Raw genomic sequence first — 23906 nt, forward strand, 5'->3', positions numbered from 1 at the left:
GGTCAAAACATGCCCTTGTACTTTATCTTGTCCTCCTGGTTCTTCTCTTCGATTCGCATGTTTAGCACGGCTAGGTCTTTCTTGACAGCCTTCTTCATGTCGGGGTTCAGGTCCAGCACGCGGCTGAAGTCCTGCCGAGCCTCTGCCTCGTTCCACACTTCCACGTGGGCCTTGGCTCTCAGGTGGAAGGCTTTTACTACACCTGGATTGTTAGAATAGAATGATGTGCTGGTCGCAGGGCAGCCATTAACATGAAAGACGTGAGTCTCTACGAACACATACTAATATGGAGTATGAACCGTGTCCAACAGGTAACTTCTCACCTCAACACAAACAACATAAACATCCTGCCCATTTATTTCTGTGCCATACCTGGGTGCTGGTTGATGATGTCACTGGTGTGTTCAATGACCTCGTAGTACTCTCCCATGCGCAGGAGACACTGGCAGTAGTTGAGCGTCAAGGTGTTGGCCATCTTCTCCAGCTTCATCCACGGGACCTCCCACGCCTTCTCCTGGGGGGGGGGGGGGGGGGGGGGGGGGGCAGATGCACATCTTTACCTGCTGTTACGTAGCAGCGCGTACGCTTCTGCTTTCATCACCTTCGTCTGGACATTCTTGATGCAGATGATGGCCTCCTTGTACTTTTGGGTGGCGTTGTCGTACTGTCCTTGTTTGTAGAGCTTGTTGCCCTGACCGTGTAGGACGGGAACAGCCTTCAGCCTCTCCTCATCGCTCATAGCCCACGTCTCCCTGTTGTACTCGCTGGGCTGCTGCACCTGACGACCACACAGCAACGTTGGGGGGGGGGCTTGTTTATCAGGCTTCCACCAGTTATAGACTCAAAATACAACAAAGTTTTGCTGTGGATGTGTCCTGAGGTGTAATTTTTGTGCTGATTTCACACACAGCGGTCATCTGAGTTCTTCCTCACCCTGAGCAGCTCCAGACCAAAGTAGAGCGGTTAGGTTCCTTCATCAGCTCATTCAGATCGTCGTAGCCAAGGCTATGGTAGGCAAACATGTTGGCCATGCCACATGTGTGTATCTGCCAGTCGACAGGGTCTTTGCCCTCTGCAATGCGCCTCATGCTCTTGGACACGAGTGGGTAGACGCCCGTGTGCTGGAGAGGAAGAGCAAGAGTTGAAAGAGAACGAGGCTCTTCCTCAGTGACGACTAAAGGAGGCTGCGGCTTGGAAATGTTTCGTCTATTAAGACAGAATCATGAATGAGTTTGAAGCCTGTCTGTCAGGTGAGTGAGAATTTCACATCCGTCATGTTCAAATGTTTAAAAGTGTTGCGTGCAGAATATCGCCGGACTCTCATTGGTCATTGATGCTCTTTAAGAACTAAACCTCTTGGCAGAAATGTGGAGCTGGAAAAGCCAAAAAGGAAAGTAGGACATGTTGTTGTTATATCCTGATGCTTGTTTGGATCTAATCAAAAAGACAATTCTGGCAGGTTTACCTGACACATGCCTCATATATCTGACCGACTACGTCAAGCGTGAAGTAGACTCGGGCAAATACTGCGGCATGGTCATGCTGGACCTCCAGAAGGCCTTTGACACCGTTAACCATTCAATCCTATTGAATAAACTAGGGGCGATTGGTTTTGATAGCACATCAACAAACTGGATTAAATCGTACCTTGAGGGACGAGAACAAATGGTAGACATAAACGGAACCTTGTCCTCGTCCCTCCCGGTGAGCTGTGGGGTTCCTCAAGGCAGCATTCTAGGGCCGTTACTGTTCCTCCTATAAATTAACGACATGAGTGCTGCCTGTAACTGCAGATTGTTCCTGTTTGCTGATGACTCGGCACTCCTGATTTCAGGAGAGGACAAAGTGCAGGTTGAGGAAGCTCTCAGCTCTGAGCTCACCAGAATCCGTACTTGGCTTACCGATAACAAACTGTCACTACATCTTGGTAAAACAGAATCTATTCTTTTTGGGTCAAGACACTCTCTAAGTGAGATAAATGTTGATGATTTCAAGGTCACAGTCGATAATACAGTAATCTCGAGCAAAGAAGAGATTACCTATTTGGGCTGTGTTCTTGACAAATACCTGTCTGATGATAGTATGGCAACTAAGATGATCAAAAAAGTCAATCAGAGAACAAGATTTTTGGGCAGAATGTCTGCTTTTGTCAACAAAAGTGCTCTCCGGACGCTTGCTGGAGCCCTCGTTTAGCCCCTCTTTGACTATGCTAGCACCTCCTGGTATTCAAACATCAAAGTGTCCCTGAAAACCAGGCTCCAAACTTCCCAAAACAAACTCATTCGGCTACTCCTCAATCTGGGGCCCATGACCCACCTTCTTCCTGGACATTTTGCTAGCCTAAAATGGCTCAGGGTAGAAGACAGGGTTAAACAACTCAAAATGGGATTGGCATTTAAAATAGTCAATGCAGCTCTGCCCTCAGTCCCCTCAATCCCTGCATACCTGAATAAACACCTCCACAGATTTAGTGACACCCACAGCCACACCACTAGGGGGAGCTCAAACAACAACCTGATTACACCCTCCTATAAATCATATTTTTATAATACTGCCCCCCAAGGGTGGAACTGTTCGACTCCTGCCCTCAAAACATGCACCTCTTTGGCCGCATTCAAAACGGCCCTAAAAATACACCTTTCAGGGGGACAGAAACGGAGATAGTCATCACGACTCTCTCCGGATCAACCCCCCCCCCCCCCCCCCCCTTTTTTTTGTCCGCCTATGTTGTACATAGTATGTGTCTTTTTAATGTATTGTTATTTTGCATCTGTGGTGTAATTTATTTTTGTTTTATTGTTATTTTGCAACAATTGAGTAATTTAATATTAGTTTTATTGGTATTGTTAAATGTCAATGATTTATGTACGAAGGACTTTCAACGGAAACAAGACCGCAAGGGCTTTTTAGAAATGCTCCTCTTAGACAGGATGTTTGACTGTACTTGTACACTAACATTCCATCTCATAAATATAGTCATCATCATCATCAACACAGACATCGTACTGTTTATACTTTGTGTGAACAAAACCCCCGGCTGGACATGAATTTGTTTTGTGTGCTAATTTTATCAAAGATTAATTACTATTTAAACTGACATGATGGACCTCCAGTCTATCACCCTCTGAGTTTAACTGGCAAACTTTGCCCTCCTCTGGATGGAAGTGACACTGCAGAACATACGTAGTGTGTGTGTCTGTGTGTGTGTGTGTGTGTGTGTATGTGTGTGTGTATGTGTGTGTGTGGGGGGGGGGGGATAAATACCCTAAACCTCATCACATCTAATCTGTGTGGAGGAGTACTGATTCAGCAGGAAACACAGATGATTAGGCTGCTGCAGATTAATGGCAGCATCTCTCTCTCTCTCTCTCTCTCTCCTTCACCCTGTCCATTGCATCGTCCTCCCCAAGGTTTATACTGACACATAAAACACATAAAACCTGTTCAAAGTAATTGTGATGTTCCATTGCATGTTATTGAGCCAATAACTTCCACATCTGTCCTGATTGTTCACACGAATCACCCAACAGAGACCGCGGTGCAAAACGGGGACTCACAATGGTGTCGCACCAGAATTCAGCCACCTCACCGATCCTCATCGAGGACAACAGCGTCTCCCAGATGTCCAGTTTAAACATGTTGCCGATCACCACCTCCATGGGTGTCCCAACAACTTTGCTGTCGTCTATCACCGTACGATCGTCGTCACACAACTGGGTTCGGAAGTGGAACGTCACCTGGGGACAAAGCAGCGACACGGACAGAAGAGCTACGCACATCGTTCCTGCTGGAATACAAAACGCGGTCTGAATAAAAGTTAGGAAAATTAAACGAATGCTGTCGCAGCTTGAAACTGGGACAACGACTCTGTCGGCTTTAGCGATGTGATTGTCACAGAGCCCGCACGGCTGTTGTCTGGACTACAGACGATTACAAGACCACAAAATTAAATTGCATGTGTGTCTGTTTTCTCAATTTGAAACTCGCTAGACAGGCAAAGATAACATTTGGCAGAAAAAGAAGAGTTCCTTCTTCAAAAAGACGTGAGTTGATCCTGTAAGCCAGGGGTCCACAAACATTTTCCTGTGGGGGCCACATAACCTTTTCCTTCTCCTTCGGGATCAGTTTGTACAGGAGAAGTGTGACGATGGCAGGGGGGCCTAAACATTTATTGTTTTCCAGACAGCCACCAAATAACCCTGTTTTCACAGAAAAAAAAAAGTCAGGAAATAAATAATAACACTATTAATAAAATAAATAATAACTAAATAACCCTTTCTGGGTTCATCACAGAAAAAAAGTCCATGGAACATTACCTTTCTGCTTGTATGTGATCATCATTAAAATTGTCCCAAACAAAAGGAAGAATGCTTTTCTTCAGAATATTAATATATTCTTCACTATCAATATTATTTTTAGGAAACAAAAGATCGATTAATGACCCCTCTTAAATGCACCCCATACCATTATTGACCCCCCCACCGGCTACTCATGTTGTATGGAAAAAGGAAAATAAGAAAAGGCGAATAAATTATTTTTATTTTTTATTTTTTGGTCTCTGGTATTGTTCAGGGGGCCGGGCCAAATGTGGAGGGCCGTAGTTTGGGGACCCCTGCTGTAAGGTGCCGCCACTCACCCATCCTATCACAATGCTTTAAAATTGCAAAAATGAAATCAACAAATCTCATGTGATTGAGGCCTTTCAAACCTTCAGGTTATTGATCGCACTCCTGCGTTTCATTAGGCCAATGACTGTTACCGAGTTCTTCTTTGCATCTTGTGCATGCTAAACGAGAGCCTCAAGGATAATTTACAAGCTTCCTCGATCTTGATCTGAATTGATTTGTCAGCTCAAATATCCTTCATTCTAACGGAGGATTGTAAAATGTAAATAACTTCGTACCTTTGTCCCAGTGATGAGTTTTGGGATGTCTCCAGTCCCTCCATGCAGGATGGTTTTCTTGATTCCCTCCAAGCCCAGCAACATCGTATCCTGTGTGCCCAACATCTTTCTTCTTCATCAGCGATTAAATGATGGTGCATAGATAGAGAGCTTCTGAGTGTGTGTTCAGCGTGGAGTTTTTGTAGTTTGAAATGACTTGGAGGTGTTGTTACTAACGGATTAAGGATAATGAGATTAGAACCTTCTTTACTTGATAATGCTTGATCATCCCTTTGTTTGGTTTTCATCAGCACTTTCTCTTAATACTATCAGAGCCCAGAAGCATCGAGAGAGGAAGTGAAACAATGAGTCGGAATAAAAGGAATGGGACGAGGATCAACCTTGAAATGGGTTTCATAGGTTTTCTCGATTGTTGTTGTTGCCTTGTTGAGCCAAAAGCATCATACTGATACTTTTGAATTACCGTACATTAAGACCAGAATGAATGAATGAGAGAGAGAGAGGGGGGGGGGGGGGGGGGGGGTGCTGCTGCTGCTGACTGGTTTCCATTCCAGAGGAAATTTCCTGGATTAAAGTGGATGTGGCGAACAATGCAGAGAAAACTGAGGAATGGTGGCAAAGACAATTACTGTATGGACTCCTTGACCTTGTGTCTCAAACATCTGTCTCCCATATGTGTGTGTGTGTGTGTGTGTGTCTGCCTGCACGGAAACCATGCAGTGGACAACAACAAAGGTTTCTGCCGTTATGCATAAAATCAGACTCCTGAGGAAAGTCAATCATGTCATTTCTGTGGAGTTAAATTTTAAAAACAAATTAAAATATTCATTCACTGTGCCATCCTAATCATCGCTCCTGTCAGGGCTGCTGGCCTTTGGGTCTGTGGTTCTTCCCAGCCACAGAGTCCCCCTAAACTGGGCCCCTGTGGTTCTGCTTTACACCGGGCCCTGACCTTTAGCCACATTCCAGAACAAAGGGCAAATGCAAATGACCCATAAACACTCCCATAGAGTACATATCTGGTCCCCGTTCCTCATGTGCACCCTCAAATGTGAGGTTTTTATTTTAAAAGAAGGATAAAAATGCTCATTTGAGTTGTCATTCAAGAGGTCGACTCACATACTATATATCTGTACCGTAGCTGTAATGCCGCCTGTAGTGATGTCACTAATGACTGGAGGTATAGTTTTGATGAGACTGACAAAGACCAGGCAAATCATCCGCTGCCCTAATCTAACAGAACGGATTGACATCATAGACCAAACTCAGACCTAATCCTTTTCACTTTCAGCAAACGCTCTCTCTCTCACGTGCACGACAAAACATGCAAAAGAAGCCGATGCAGAAATAGAGGACATTATGGCATAGAGTGGACACACACAATGTGCTGAAGATGCATCTGGATGCAGTAAACTGGTGTGTGTGTTTGGTGCAAGACATTACAGCTAAAGAGTAAACTACGTGAGCAAACAGCAACCAACAAATCCAGTAAGGTGTCCCTTTAATATCACTCATTTAATTTATATTTACATTTACTTTGATTAAACTCTTATGAGCTTGCCCTTGTGTTAACAGTCGATGTGTAATCTATCCTATAAACAAGTGTCACATTTGAGATTACAATAAGATCTACGGTTAAATGACGGGTGTCACAATTGATTAAGAAGTGTCGTCGACAAGCTTTTTTTTCTGCTTTACTCCCATATCATATTCCATGAAGTCACCCTGTTAGTAAATTCCGCGTTTGTGATGAGGCTTTATGATGCTGTGATGTTGAACTATAGATCAGCGCAGAGGGACGGTGAAAAGGGAGGTGAGAAATCGAATGGGACTGAAGTCGACTCAATCGGCCGGAGTATTTCATCGAACGAGCGAGACTAATCTGTTGTTGGGCCGGGCCAAGGGATTAAACAGCTGCTGTTCAGCAGCTTTCCTGTCTGACCTCAATACCCTTTACCTGACCCAGTCCTGTAAGACATATTGGATACCTGTTTACCAGCAGGTGGATTAAAATGATGCACAAACTTTGCCATATAGTGTGTAATATTCAAGTTCGAGTTGCATAAAAAGTAACATAAATTTCACGATATTTATGAGTGTCAAATTACATCTCTCATGAAAATCACACCTGCTTTAACCTGCTTTGCTGTAAGACACCTGCAGCTTGGCTCAGTAAGTATATCGTAAGGACAAGTCACTCATGAAGTTATCTTCCTGGGCTGATTATCATCTGCGTTCACAGAGACACGGCACGTGAACTTTCTGCAATGAGGAAACCTAAAGATTGATTCCTGAATATTAAGATCCCTTTTCACATTAAAAGTAGACTGGGCAGTGATTGGGAGCTCTAGAGCTAAACCAAGTTATGTAAATTGATCCCAGACCAACAGTAACACAGGCCACATACTTACACTCTGCATGACTGAACACAAACCTTGTGAACTTGTAAGTCTCCGCCAACACTATTGGAGAGATTATCCACTCTAAACCTCTCTTTTAGACACGGTGTAATTTCCTAACCAAGCCTCGAAATAGATAGACAGGCCGAGGACCCTGATGGCGAGCAGGCCCTTTGGGGAGATGGCGGCGTCTGACAGAATTTAATATGGACCATGTGCTCTCAGAGGACAGGATGATGCAGAGCTGGTCCTGGTCTGCATGAGCAGTTATTGACAATTTCCTCAAGTATGCGTGAGATGCATGCTAAGAGGGACACTCCCAGAAACATGGCTGCAGCCAAAATCAAAGGTCAGGCTGCTCTCATATAGTGAGCAGACATCAATCTGTCAATCTACCAGGGCATCTTTTTGTCTGCCCATCTGTCTAAATATTTGTCTTTCTGTGACAGTATCTGTTTGTAAATATGTCACGTAAGTAAAGCTTTAAATATGTTAGCCCTTTTCAAAACGCACAAGTAAAGGCTGTACACATAAAGAGAAGAGGGAATTCCATGCATTCATACCGTTCACACAGCATGAAGTTGAGCTATAGAAATGCTAGAGATTGGTAAATGACAGTACACATCTGACATCCACGATGGATGAGGTTATTGACCGGTGATCGAAATGAATCCCAGGGTAATGAAAACAGGACTGCCCTGAGGGACTCCACAAAGTAGGATAGCAGAGAGTTTACCTGCTGGCATGAGAATACCGTTGTTTGCTCTGGGTCATACAGTTTTAGTATTAGACTTGTCACAAAAGTCTGTCTTTATATCTGCCTGTTGATCCATTAATCTATACATTTTATTGATAAACCCAAAACCTTTTTAAAAATTGAATTACTTTAGGCTTCTCTATTCTTGTTGCACTAACATTTTTGGTTTATTAAAGAAGAAGACAGCGCTTTTGTAAAAAGTGCTTTTTTTTGTACAGAACTACTGAGAAAGATTTATCTTGTCTCAGCATTAAAAAAAAATCTTATTAGCATATATCCCAGCAATACAGCAATCTTCATTAAAGCCTGTGTATTATGCAGTTTTATAGGATTCATGTGCTGGGATATGATGATGACAGAAGACATTAACTTAAGCATCGATCTTTACAAATAAAATTCTCGAGGTAATTACCTCCGCCGAAGTTACGTAATCGCCGGTGTTTGTTTGTCTGTTAGCAAGATAACTCAAAACGGTTCTGGACGGATCTGGATGTAATTTTCAGGGCATCCTGGGAATGTTAGCAGGAACAGATGAGAGATTCTGGATTCTGGATCACTTTGAAATCTTATATTACGCAAGTCTTATATTAGCTATACAAAACTTACGAAATAGTTTTTTTAAGACAACCGGGACCGAGTTGGTTTTTCGGTCAACCGGACAGCGCGAGCTCCCAGTGGCTGTTTCGCTGATGTCTCCTGGTGAGCAGGTGGCGTCTTGGATGGCATGACAACCTGTGTGAATGGATGGAAGCGTTTGTAAAGTGCTTTTGAGTGCTAAGGCTCAATATACAGGTACTATATCATTTTGCCATTTACTGTACCCTTTCACCACAACATGCTAACGAGTGGGCGAGTAAATGGAAAAACCGTGAGCAGTGTGCGAATATTCCAATGGATGCACAAGTTGAAGGGTATCCAAAAAGAGCCGACGTGGCCACCAGTCAGTCCCTCTGTGCCTCTCTCTCTCTCTCCTACAGGGGATTAAGTTGTCAGGTTACATTGAACTCTGGGCGCCCTCCACCCAGACCAAACCGTCTTAAGGTGCAGGCCGTCCAGTTAGTTATAACTCTGCCGGGTAAGCCTCCACTCTTGGCCCACTTCAGCACACAGACAGGCCTACTTTATTACTTGGACTCAAGGTGAAAGCATCTTTATGTTTCAGTCGCTGTCTAGCCATCACAGGATTGTAAAAAGAGCTTCTTGCTCAGACTTTCCAAAGTATTACCAACCAGGCTGTTACTGCAGAGCGCCCGACCACAGCCCTCGTAGTCACACCCCGTTCACGTCATCGTAACAAAACTAGCTGCAGTTCAACTAGTGAATGCTGGCGATGGGCTCCTCAATGAATGGGATGAAATAAATGGTTTCACCACACTCATTGTGCTAATGAGTGTAGATTGGGCCATTTGAGGCTTCATGACTGATTGTTGAGAATGCAAAGTGCAGATTGCAGACTCTCATTTCTTTTGTTAGACTATCATGCATCTCACTCTCTGGCTTTCACACGTTGTCTTTCTCTTCACAGCCCAGCTATGTAGACCTAAAATCTATTCTGGGAGCTCAGTGCTGGCCAAGTATCAGCTGCAAAGTGTAGAACACATCATGGGCAGAGGCCCCTTTGAGACAGGATGCATTCTGGTTTAAGCACAATAGTAAGTGGGTGTAGGTTTAGTGCAAATCTCTCAATCCCTGCCTATGCTCTGGGTTTCAAATTAAATTCTACATTCTATGCATTTAATTACATCATCCTCTTTGATTCATAATCAAGCATCTATAATATTTAATATATTGTAGTTAAATCATTTCTACTTATCCAGTTTTTCACGTTTGAAATATTTATGTGAAAAAAAGTAACTAAATTGGCGATGTTTTTATGATGGATAAGCAATTCACGCAGAAATGGGTGGCAGTGATGCGCTCTTTAAATGACAGGTCCTCACATTTTTATGAACATTTCACACTTAAATCTGACGTATGTTCTGAAGACATCTAGTGCACTGGCTGGTTCATTTATTGTTCATTTATCAAAGATGGGCAGTCCCTAGGGTTGCCAACTTGAGAATGAAGTAATAAGGGACACTAGCGTTCCCCCATAACTCAGATGCATGAGATAAAACAGATGAAAACACAAGATGAGAAAATCCATACACTCAAGATAATACTGTACAACACTGAAGTCCACATGACGAAAATAAGACTTAATAAATTACACTGCTGACATTTTCACCATTATATTTCATTTCTCATGAACAGGTTGCTGACATTTCTGTGCATTTCTCCAATTTGCTACGTGAAGGAGAGAAATGCTAAGTTAGTGTGCTTATTTCAAATATTTTAGCACATGAATTCTTTTTTTCTTCTAAGAAAGAAGAGAAAATCTGTCTGTGGGTTCATCACTGAGTCCGTGGGCAGAAATGCCAATGAGCTGCATTCACACCGTCTCATTTCATCTGTAGATTATATTTTATTTTAAGAGAAAGTTTTAAAATTGAGAAAATGAAATGTAATAATTTACAATAGTGTACATCAACTTTCAGTTCGCATTATTACCACATTATAGTCTTATAAGACTATAAAATAAATAAATAAAAAGAGGAATATAATCTTGCCGATAAACTTTATATTATGCACTTGCAATAACTATTAAACAAGTCATTATATTTATTTCATTAAATAAAAAGAGGAATATCCGTGAAACAATTGCCCCCCATGAAACCGATCTGTGGCAGGAAAAAGGTCGGGGACCACTGCTTTACAGGATTAGCAGGGAAGGACCTGCAGGCAAAGACAGAACCCAACTTGTCTGATAATGAACTAATGCTTAAGGAATGGAATTTGTATCACTTGCATGTTGATTTAGGTGTTTGAGTGAATTCAATAAGCTTCCGTACGTACGTGCATGCACGGTTTTCTGGTTTTAAACGATAAGATACAGCTTCGCCTCCGAGGCTACAGACCACAGAGGATTGTGGGGGCCTGCTGCGCCACAGGCTGCGATTGCATCACCACCAGTATTGAGTCAGGCGTACTTGCAACTCAATGCTTGATGTTGTTGTTTCCAAGCAGATTCAACATGCTTTCAACCACGGGGAAGAATTGAGGAGCGATTTGTACACCTCGTGAGACCTGGCCTTAAAGCTTCTTTGCAATTTGACTTTAGTGAGGTATTTTACCCCTCACGTTATTTTTAATTAATATATGCCGTATTGCTCAAAAATCTAATTTCCCCATATAAAAATATGGCGAACCGCCCCAGGCCCCCCACCCCCAACACAACCACCGAACCTGAGCCACCATTCGACCCAGAGGACCAGAGCCGGGGAACGGGCTCTAGCACCACGGGGAGACACCAGTCCAACCCGACCCATATCCAGCCACGCAGGTGGAAAAGATCCCCAATCCAGACCCGCAAGCCCGGCAGGGCAAGGCCCCTCGAGCCACGCCAATGCTAAATCTAGAGATATTCAATTCAATTTTATTTACCGTATATAGCGCCAGATCACAACAGAAAGTTATCTCAAACTAAAACTCTCCTTTAACAGGCAGAAACCTTGTACAGAACCTAAGGCACATGGTGGACGGCCATCTGTCTGGACTGGTTGGGTAGAGAAGGAGAGAGATGGAGAGAGAGAATGACAGGTAGGAGGAGAGTCAAAAACAAGGAGATGGATAGAGAAGTGATAGAGAGACAGAGCAGGAGCAGACAAAAACAAAATGTAGCATATAGGCTGCTGAACAAGATACTGACTAAAGAGCTGCTATATAAAGCTATAAATGCTAATGCTAGCGATGTGGACATCAGTGGTGAGGGCCACATGTCCAGTTTCTGCAGCACCACGGACAGAAGGAGCTGCAGACAGAGACAGAAAGAGGGAGAGAAAGCACAAGATGACAGAGAAGAGAGAGAGAGATTACTGACATATATTTGTAGCATGAATAATCAGATAGAGAGGGAAGAGCTCAGTGTGTCATGATGTCAAGCCACCAGTGCTGGCCTATGACAGCATATTTATTATTGTATTGATGAACGATAAGCTTTGTTAAAAAAGTCTTTAGTCTACTATTGAACATAGAGATGGTGTCTGTCTCACGAACCGAAGCAGGGAGCCGATTCCACAATAAAGGAGCTTGATAACTTTACAGAACTTGATTTAAATATATTTCTTCCTGCATTGTAAAAATAAAATCTGAATCTTGCTGCTGTAAAGCCACAATGTCAACCACTGCACCGCAATGATGGTCTGCTATAATACAAATTTGATTACAGATTTTCAATTTGAATGTAAATTCACACACGTCCTGTAACAATCCTGTAAATGTAACAAATTGTTTACATTACATTATTGTAAGTTTAGATTCTAGAGAGGTTCATAAATAAACTCTCGCAACACAGGAGAGTAACATTATACTCAACGTCCAGTAGCAAAATAAATGACTATTTTATATTCTATGTACAAAAACAGGCACCTGTAAAAAATACATGAAGACCGTTTGTCTGAAACAAAATAGAGAATCACTTATTTTAATACTGTAGAATGTGGATATTTTTACAGCAAATATTTAATACATAAAAATAACTCCCGTTTTCTAAAAATAAAATAATTCAGAAATGTTCCAGATTCCCCAAATGACGCAATAATGTGACATTTTTTATAGCCTGACTTTAACGCATTACAAATCCACACATGTCTAGCCATAATTCCAGATTTAGATGTTTCTGATTTACTTAAATAACTAGCAAACAATAACACCACCATTAACAGTGTGAGCATCAACTCATTCTCCCTTTTGAGGGTGGCCCTGTCAGTGATGCTACTTTCCTTCCTCATCCAGGCCTGTCGGATCTAGATGGGAAAGAAGTAGGAAGATAAGAGTGCATGGACACACAAATACAAGCAAGCAAAGAGGCCTTACTCCGTTTGGTCAAGTGAATTTATCTTTATTATTAAACTAACCTTCAAAACGCAAAGTCAAGACGTGACCCTTATATGCACTGGGGTGGGGGCATTAATGCAGGTACTGGCAGTACCTGCATTAATGCCCTTTAGGGTGGAACCTAGACTGTCCAGTTCTTCCATCTGGGGCGTTAAGAGCTTGAGGAGTGACAGGAAACAACATAGAGCATGTGTGCAATGGAAAGGAAGCTGGGGCATCTGGATTTGTTAAGGCGTCCGAACATTCCTTCCCCCCAGTTTGAATCTGGGCTGGCGCTCCTCTCCTGATGTTTGATTTACACAAGCAAGATGCCTGCCTGCATGATTACATATATGCTCTTCTCTGCATGACACTGATACATGCTGAAACCAACATCTCAATGTGTTTCGGCTTTATTCCGATTTCTCCACTAAATCACTATATACATGTTAAACCCAACCCTTTGATGCATAAAATGACACAAGTACGATGATTCGATTGGAAATTTGCATGCAGAAAAAAAAAGCACAATCAAGTTAAGTTGTTTAAACCTTTTATTTAAAACCGGGCTGCTGCACACACAAGCTTTTAAAAATTATAAAATAAATAATGGCATGGCAGTCGTTTGCTTCTGTGTATTTTCTAGTTTCTTTGACATTTTATATGTTGTAGGAGGAGATGCATTCTTCGTGTTGAAGTGAATGTGCATTTCAGGTGGTGAAACAAAGTTGTAGTACAACTACCTTTGGCTACGGTTTGGCGCCGTATTTTGCCGATAACCGTACTTTGTTGCACGTCTTCCTGGCGAAACCCGAACCACTGCCAGATCGTAAACCCAGTGCTGTGTATTGTTGGAACCAAGTCCTCCGTCTCCATCTTAAATGAACGCCTTAGTAGCTCGTAAACTCGCCTGGGGGTCGTAATTTTTATTCGCCCTCTCTTAACACGGAAACATGCATGCATGCAGGAACGTTTTCCGGGTGGGCGGGGGAGCGTGCCGGTCGCCTTGACAGGTGCACCAGGAGAGAGTGAGGGAGCGACACTCCAAAGAGAATTACACACCGATGTGTTAAAACATTCATGTTGACAATCTGTACTCGATACTCACGATATGATCATTTCATACATCGCACGTGGAACAACCCGCGATGTATCGAGTATATTCGATATATCGCCCAGCTCTACTTCTAGCTTTAAACTGGACTGCCCTTTCATTAATAATTTCACAATCCATTTTCCCTAATATTCTATATCTAATCTGAGCTGTACTTTAGTTTGACCAAACGATACAAACGGTGCGCATCATGTTTGGCTTCCTGAACATATATATTAATTAACAGCAGTTAATGCCCAGCATTCCTCTACTGCTCTATTTGTAACAACACCTTTTGCTGTAATACATTTTTTAATCTTCCTTATAACCATCTATGCAAATAGACATGACAGCATGTCCACCTCAAACTCCCTGATATGGATGTACACACCCTACAGCTGTTTTCTTTTCTCACCATCTCTCATTTTAGTTTCACCATTTGTTTTTAGCACAGATTACAAGACAAGTTGACCAAAATCCAGCGTCACCACGAGCACTATACCGTCTTTGATCCTGTATTAGAGGACAGATTCTAACGTACTTTGGATTTAAAGCTTCACTAGAAATTTTGGAATCGTTGAAAATGTATTTCAGGTGTGTTTTTTTCCAATTAAATCTATGTATGAGTCTAGGTTTCAAACCCAAAATAGAAAAATGTCAATGCCGATTCTAATGCTTGACTCAATGGGGTTTCTGGGATGATGCAAGACAGGTGAAACCAAACGAGTCAGCACCCTTTGACATAATTTTAATAATGAAAATGTATTTTTAAAACTACTCTGATCTGCCGAGCTGTCAAAGACGAGCCCAAATGTCAGACACAAGTCCACAGTCCCATGATGCAATGCTTTTGTTACATAATATAGCAGGTGTCATGGTATGAATCTCAGCACATGAACAGGCCACATAAGTAACTGAACTTCCAGGCAGTGGCAGACGTGATGGCCAGAGGATTGATGTGATCCAGTCATCATCCTTATACACTCTGGGGGAGGGTTCTGTGCAGGAAAGGGCCGACCACAACAGTTCTTCAGCTGGCAGCTTTAGCTGGTACATGAGAACATAAAGCTTGCCAGTGAAGAACTGCTGTTGGTCAGCCAATGAGCAAGAGAAGGGAAGCATGGTCATAATCCATTAAAGTGAAGCTTCGACTTCTTGTGGCCGTCCGAGACAGTAACAGATAGTCTGTTCTGAACTCGGATCAACCGAAGTTCTAATGAACTCCTTAATGAAGCAGCAGTTCTCAAAATGATCGAAACAGCACAACATGAAAGTTACACCCCCTCTCCAGTTGATCCCTACAGGTAAATGTTTGAACTTCCAGAGGGAATGATGAGAGATCATTTGATTGGTTGTTCAAAATCCGAATAAATGGGGGTTGAACTGTGTTAGTTGTGATTATGAGTTCATATATGCATATATGAGAGACCATTCCTGTGCAGTTGAATTATTTGGCGCTGGCATTTAGAACTAGAAAGGCGTTCTTGTGCTCCATCTTAAGATGCCACCTTGGCTTTATCTTTTGGTTGTTGCTTGGCACACAAACACACAATCCTTCCATCTGAGCTGGCTTTCAAGCAGATTTGCTGGGGGAGAGGTGAAAATAAAAAGAGATACCAGTAAGGAAAACTTAACATTTGTCGTCACGTGTGAACATACTGTAACGTCACAAGCAAGCTTAAATAAGTACGCACACAAACAAATTGCATCTGCATACGGGCACAAATTAAGCCTGCATCGGACATGCCGGCTGACAGCTTTAGCATTCGCCCCAGTTTGTGCTGTAATTGAATACAGAAGTCTATGCTAGCAAGATAGCTTGGCCTCTAGTTACAGCTCAGAACTCCTGATAGGAAACAGCTCGTCCTCTGGGGCTATTCAGCTTGCAGCTGCCAACAGGACTGAACGGAAGAATTTTCCTTGCTGTTCAGACACTTCCACTCTCTTGCGTCTAGGGCCGCTTCACCAACATGGCAAGCATTTTGTTGGTTCACCTTAAGAAAACTGCAAATTCCCTATCAAAGGGATGCCAGGTTGACATGTTCTGTTGGACGAAGCTTTTAAAAAGGCCACATTTGCCAATCATCAGCTTTGCAAGAGAATGAGGATGCTTTATATGAGTCCACTCAAGTGTTAGAAACTAACAGTGTCAAGAAAACCCCCACAGCTTATATATTTTATCAATACTTCACTGCTGGTCACTGTGTAATACTTAAGAGTAGCCCAAGAGTTCTCTTGTCTGGCTTCCATTCAGTTGGCCAAACGATTCCAGCCAGTCAGTCTGAAAAGCATTTCCCTCCCAGCATATTCCTTCACAGTTCAAGGACAGGAGTTTGGGCAAAACAGCCCTCTGCAGCACCGTGGACCCAACAACCTCAGAAAACTCAACAAACCCCAGGCACCTCTGAGCAACAGTGAAATGTTCTGAAACCTGCATGTATTCTCAGACGCACTGACCGGAATAGTTCTCCACCCCTCAGAAGAACCTCGAATGGGTTTGTGGGCCTTGATCTTGTTCTGAATCCAGTGGAATCCAAACTGGGTGTGTATTTTTGAGATGAGATCCATGTCTAAGGCTTTCTGCATTTTAAAAGAGGCACCTGATAGCTCCATTACTCTTTGTTTCCAGTGAGTAGTGAAATTTGATTTTGTGCTTAAATTAAAGGGGGAAAAATAATACATTTATACAAAAGAGATAAAGCCAAGGGTGAACAGGTTAAATGAATAATAAATAGCATTACCCAACAGGTTCAGGGATCAGCAAATCGACATTTGATCATGCATGATCCCAACATGGCACCAAAAGCCTGCCAAAACAGCAACATTTTCATGGGACTTTGTTGAACATATTATGGTACATAATATGCACATAATATAGTAAACTCAGGCCATGTACACACGTAGACGGGTTTTATTAAATCAGAATATCTTTCCCCCTCCGTTTAGAAAAAAAATGCATCCGAGGTTAACACGACCTCGTTTAAAAAAATAAAACCTCCATCCACACGTAACCGCATAAGTGCGATGTTAAACATTCATAAGCATGCCAAACTAATCGGCGCCGTAGTTCCCCAAATCCTATCCAATCAGAACGCGCCGTCTCTCGTCGTCCCGTTCGCAAAACATGAATGGCGTCAGGATCGTTTGTGTGGACCAACACGGAGGCAGAATTGCTCCTAAACGTAGTTTTGGATTATAAAGTCAACCTGTAAGCAATAAGCGATAAGTTTAGGTGCTGGTGTGGTGGACCTAGCATGCGTGAAACCTCCACCTAAGGAAAGGGCCAGTCATCCCGGGCCCAACAACGGCAGCACGAGCCCCCCAGATCACCCCAAGTCGCCACAGCACCCGGGAACAACCCCCCGGGGCCCCACCAGAGCCACCCGCAAAAGACCCAGCCCAGGGCCCGAGAGCGACAGTCACCAACACAGCCGATGAAACCAAGGCCAGCGCAGCGGCACGGCAGGCTGACCCGATGCCCCACCTGCACCCAACACCTCAGCCCTCACAACCGCCCCCTCCTCCCGGCACCCACCACCCATCGCATCCACCCGCTCCAGCCCCCCCAGTCGGTGCTGACAAACATTACACAAGTAAGCTGAAGTATCTGCTACATGTTAAAAAACAAGTAAATCATGCTGCAAGACATGGAACATTGTCCCATTTTGTAATTTTCAACTACTGTTATTCCAAAACTGTGTTCTTTCTCTACTCATGCTAAGTTGAGGATGCACACTACGTACACAGAATCCATCTCAGAGCGAGAACATCGTGTACCAGAGGAGTGATTTATTACACAGAACTGATGATTCCCAGGACGATTATAGCCAGCAACAGGCTGAAAAGGGCTCCTCACAGTGTGTACGCAAAAACACAAGAAGCACACAGTGCACGTGTGCACTGCTGATTCAAGCACAGACCCAAGCTGTTCACAAAAGATAACCTCAGTAATGGAGAACGAGGCATACTGTCATTATTCTGATGTCAACAGAGAAATCAGCAATGCATAAATATTAGAATAGTATGACAGATACAGGTCGGGAGGACTGGAGAAAATATCAGTTTAACTATTGAGTTATTTAATTCAATTCGTGAGTAAATATCTCCTTGTTTTGCTTTTGTAAAGGATTATTTTTTATGTTTTCTGTGTGCCTTAAGCCGTGATCCTTCACAGAATGTCGTTATGTTAGCATAATGACAAGACTCTTGAATCTTGAACTCCAAGAACAAACATCTGAAATGCAAGCAAACCATAGGCCAAAACGGGCGTTTAGTGGTGATGGCGATGAAATGGCGGTAAGCTGAAAGAAAACACTAAATTTAAATCAGGTTTGAAAGTCAAATTAACCAATGTCTTCAAAAACGTTAAGTCACTGTGAGACTTTTAAAAATAAATTGATGGAAGGAAGTGACAAAGATTTGCACGAGTGAAGTTAGAAAGGCAATGGGGATGAAGAAGAACGGGAAGGCAGTTGGCCCCGATGACATACCTGTGGAGGTGTGGAAGCGTCTAGGAGAGGAAGCTGGAGAGTTTATAACGGGTTTGTTTAATACAATCCTAGAGGTGAAGAAGATGCCAGAGAAATGGAGGAGAAGTGTTCTGGTGTCCATTTTCAAGAAGAAGGGAGACAGTTGTGGAAACTACAGGGCGATAAAGCTAATGAGTTTAAAATGAAGTTATGGAAAATAGTTAAGGATAGAAAGGATAGATTGGGAAAATTTAACTTTGTTTCTTCTCATCAGTTCCTAAATAAACAACAGGAAATGATAAATGAAATCACTTGCTCACATGTCAGAGAGTGCCATGAAACCTACCATTTCTGCATCACAGGTTTGATGGGTACATTTTCTTTCTCATCTGCCTCACCCTCCTCTTCGGCCAGCCCTCAGTCAACAGCCAGCTGCATCTCGTCTTAAGGAAAGTGAAAATCAAATAAAGTCTGTCTCATAGTGAATGGGGCTTTCATAATGTATGATAACATGCATTCTGAGGAAAAGGCCATTTCTCAATCAATCCACACACAGCTCGACCTAAAACTTCCGATCACACTGGACGATATGCTGCATTTGTTCAATCAGTTGCACCATGTGCCTTTGATCCTCCAGACACACTCAAGGATACATGACCGCATTTACAACACAACTCTGTGCTGGAAAAAAGGTGAATATTACAATCTGACATGGGTTGCATTATACCATACGTGCAAAGCTAATCCCCTCAATCAACCAATGCCTTGACAAATCATCAATTCAACAACAAATCAATATATTGGTCAATGCTTTTCACCTCGAGCCTTGAATGGCATTAGTGCAATTAGGCAAGGAGTTCTCAGAGCCATATACTGTATATACAGACTCAGCTCAATGGAGAGGCATGCTAATGCTAACCGTCATTTAGTCACTTCCAGTCATTCTGGAAAGCAAGCAGCATGACTGCTGATCCCACTTTGACAAAGATCAGGGGAACAAGCTGGAAGTGAGTGGAACTATTGAACATGTATCTGAGCTCGAGTAATAATGTGAATGCATGAAGTAAATATATAAATGTGCAAGGATAATGATGAGGTCCTGTTTTATAATAGCAGCATATTGTCTAACAATGCACGCACACACACACAGGCCATGCAAGTCACGTAATGCTACTTCCTACTGACAGAAAATGTAAAAAAGTAAAATAAAAAGGGCATACAGACGGGTACACCCCATGCATGAATGCTGTGCACGTGTTTTGTTTCAGTTGGTTATGAATCTGTGACTCAAATTAATACCAGCACCAGTTAAAAGTGGGAGAACAATTTGAGGCTCTAGATAAAGCTAATTTCTAACGGTTTGATCAAGTAGAGCTTTACAAGGGGTTTCATTTTTCTAGAGTGGGGCTTGAAGCTGAAGGTTTGGCAGTGAAAAAAGAAGGATGCAGCGAAAGGTCAGAAACAATAATGATTGATATGCAACCACTCAAATAGACCTCTTCAATAAAAGCATGTGTTAAATATTTGAACATAAATTATACCTCATTTCCTTAAAGTGCATGTTTGTATTTGGTTCAGAAAGAAATGCTAAATGGCAGGAAGTCAGCAGGTGGAGACGTGGAAGAGGAAATGGCCATTCCAGTCAAGTCCTGCAGAGCATTTTAAAAGGGTGTTACATACTGAGCATCTGGAGCTAGGAATGTATGAAAACAATGCGAGTGTTTTTAATTTGGAAGTGAGAAAGGCGGGGTGGTATGTGCCTTTGTGATGTCATGAAGCAAGGAGCAGACAACATGATCCTGGTGTTCCCATCACACAGAGATAAGATAATGATGCAACATGACACACACACACAATTGTCTTGTAGAAAAGAGAGAAATCTGAGACACAGATACCGAAAGAGAAGTAGGGGAGTGAACACATGGGTATGACTTCCCAGTAGACATTAGATTTCACTGCTTGTTTCTCTCAATACATCTGTTTGTGTTCATCTTCTCACATCCACCCTCGCCGTCTTGCTCTCTTCCCGTATGCATATTATTTGCCACCCTCCCCCTCTGAGTAGGCCTCTGCTGTGTAGCAGTTTAGCCTGGGTTCTGAAAGACAGGAAATGCCTGTAAGGCAAATGAATAAGTGGCGGCAGCTGCCCATGTGTGGTGTGAATCCAGTCACTGTCCTTAGTATCATCCCTTCACCCCGTTCATCCTCCCTGAACAGATAAAACGACACCAATGGCCGAAATGGGGTGCAATGATACAGTTCGGTTCGATACTTTTTTGGTACTGGTAAACAGGTATGTGTGTCCATGAAGTGCAAAATGGCTGAAGAATTTAGTGAATGTGTGATGTAATTCAAATAGTGTCCTTGGTCCACTGTGACCTGTTTGATAATTTCACTGGTCTCATGTGAAGGAGCTACTTTCCGAGTTACGAACTGCACAACTTACAATCACCCGTACTTACGACCAGTGTCGTTCAGTGAGACATTTGTTACCGGGCCCTACAGAGAGAATAAATCATTTGTATAATCTCCCATGGTAGCCCCTGGAATCATTCGGGCACTCAAACTCCCCCACCGCAATAAGGTGTCAGTTCAAGGGGGAGGGGCTATGTTGTCAGGAGTTTATGATCCTGGTTGGGTCTCACGTGGCAAACAGGTCCTGAGTGACGGGTCAGAATAAGAGCAGTTAAATTTCCCCTATGAAATTTCATAGGGGCCCCACTCTGGAGCCAGGCCTGGGGTTGGGTCTCTGACCACGGGGCTAGGATGGGCTCAACCCAAAAGGCGGACTCACAATCCGTTGATGGACTCATAGGGGATGGGTGCGTTGTGGATTAGATGGCAGTCGATGGCAAGGGGCTTAAAGACTCCATCCTCGGACAGAGACACCAGCTCTCGGGACATGGAATACTTGGCCTCACCTCCACTCTCTGGAATCCAACTACTCGAGAGGGGCTGGACTCTACATTTCTCTGGCGTTGCCCACAGTGAGATACAGAGATGTACAGTAAAGTATATCCCTCATGTCAGCCATTTTGTTTTTGTCTGATTTACATATATTCTGATTTATGGCAAGGTGGCCAGAACCGATCCCGGTCATAACTCAGATAGTACCTGTACATAATTTGAATATTTCTTATAGTTGGGGAAATATTATATGTAGTGGCTGCACTTGCTGATTTACAGATCAGTGAACCATTGGCCTCATTCATATATACAGTGGAACCTCGGCTATCAAACGACAGATGCCGAACAACTGTATTTGGCAAAAATTAAATGCCTCTGAACTCAAACAGATTTTTGGAGATCGAACACACACAAATGAATTATGTTCGACAACCGAGGTTCAACTGTGTGTGTGCATCGTGTATATAATCCGCTTTTTAAATATGCTTCAATAGTGTGTTGTGATTTTATTTGGCCACTTTACAAAATATTGTCAAGTTTTTAGTTGAGGCAATTTTTATTATTTTGGTGAAACTGCTCATCTAGCTGAAACAATTCATTTGAAGTTATGTTTCCATCCACCTAATCGATTTCAGGCTAATATTCAGTCTTTTAGTTTTAACCAACTCTTGAGTGAATTTACCTGCTAAACACCATCTTCAGCATCTATTGTGTAACTTTGTCTTTCTGCAGCTTGGTCTGTATAGTGGACAGTGGGATAACTGAGGTTTTCACCTGAACCAGCTGCCTATAGGAGAAATGTACACAAAACAGTACTAAAGTTGTGCTTATGGTCAAGGTTAATGGTTTTTAAAATCAGAAAATGTTATTCATATTCGTAAATATTATGAAGATATTGATATTTGTTTCAGAAAAGGCTAATCTCTCTTGAGAATTGGTTTCTCTCAAGGTTGAGAGTGACCCAACAGGTAGACAGGACAAAGGAAGAGGTCACTCACCTGGGTCTGAGGATGTTCTTCCACTTAAGTCCTTCAGATGAAGTTTTCTTTTAATTGAAGATTTAAAAAAATGAGCACTGGTCAATCCAAAACCATGGCAAGTGGAGGTCAAATGCTAACAAACTCCACTGGACAGGTTGTGTGTATAGGGAGCATGGATTGGGTATGCAAGACAAAATAATGTTTGTTTAACGGTGTGTATCTGAGTGTGTGTGTTTCCTGCCATTCTGGCCCCAGCTGTACCCAGATGGCCTGAGAGCACAGTGTGCTAAGCTAACAGAGACAAGACAGACATTCACACCGAGTTAGTGAGCTGGAAGAACACTGTGGTCTGACGCATAATGCAGATTCACATTCCATCCACACAAGTCACTCATTATTCTCTATAGTAAAGATGTTAAATGGGTTTCAACTTGACGTCACTATCCAAGAGTTTTAATTAAAGATAACGGAGTATGTTATGATAAGATTAGATTCCTAAATTGTTAATTTCTTGACACTTAAAGTGCTCATGACACGAAATTGACATTTTTAAACATAATATATAATTGGGAAATCCGACCCCAGTGAAATATTTACAAGTTACAAACACGCATTGGATAATCCTACCGAGAACGAAGAACCATTCTTCTGACTATCATTTTACGGGACTACCATTTACCACACTGAAAGACGATAGACCCGGGAAAGACCTAAACGGGATAACGAAGCTCGGCTTGTTGATTGACAGCAGCTTTAACCGGTGACTTTATCGACGCATTTATGTTTTACACCGAGACAAGTGCTCAAAATGCCTTCGCGTTGTGTTGCAGGATTTTGTTAAGGTTTCCTAAAGATCCGGAGTTGCATTCGAAGTGGGTGAAACCAGTCAGACGCGCAGGTGAGACGTGGCTCCCTCCTCCGCCTCTCGTCTCTGTTCGGAACATTTTGAGCTGGATCGTTAGATTCCGTTCCCATGATAAAGGAATCACTCGTTTGTTCAGTTCAACATAAACGCGCCTTGCTGCGATAGCGTCGTATCCACGGCGTCAGTGGGCGGGGCAGCACAGAGCAGGCGCGAGTTGGAACCTACGGTGTCAGTGGACTGACTTGGAAAGAAAAGAAGGCACGATTAAAAGGTATTTCTAATGCTTAAGGATCCGTGTCAGTGTTGATCTCGCCGTTCAATTTACCACGAGAATCAAAGGAAATAAGAAAGTCGTACTGGATACAAAGGACAGGGTGAACCGAAGACTGTTCATTTGCTGTGATGACGCCTCACGGGACAAGCCCAAAGCATAGTAGTAGTGGTAGTGGTAGCAGTAGTACTACGAGAAGAGTCTCCTGGTGACGTCACGGAATGGCGTCGTAGTTTTGAAGCCGCTGGCGATGCCAACCGTTTAAAAGCGTTATATTATCCCGTAAAGATGTCCGTTCAATTCATAAGTGTACACAACCACATACTTTGACAAGCTGCATTATGTCAT

General features: G+C 42.8%; 1 protein-coding gene across 1 annotated transcript; it reads right to left on the reverse strand.

The window, feature by feature from the left end:
- Positions 1-2: 2 nt before the first annotated feature.
- On the reverse strand, positions 3-22144 carry aipl1 (aryl hydrocarbon receptor interacting protein-like 1). The gene is given in 9 exon segments (XM_068745500.1): positions 3-202; positions 373-514; positions 602-778; positions 934-965; positions 968-1121; positions 3558-3737; positions 4904-4993; positions 18882-18978; positions 22125-22144. Coding segments are annotated over 8 exon segments (978 nt in total). The 5' UTR covers positions 18885-18978; positions 22125-22144.
- Positions 22145-23906: the final 1762 nt, after the last annotated feature.

Source organism: Brachionichthys hirsutus, chromosome 11 (assembly GCF_040956055.1).
Source record: "Brachionichthys hirsutus isolate HB-005 chromosome 11, CSIRO-AGI_Bhir_v1, whole genome shotgun sequence".
NCBI lineage: Eukaryota > Metazoa > Chordata > Actinopteri > Lophiiformes > Brachionichthyidae > Brachionichthys > Brachionichthys hirsutus.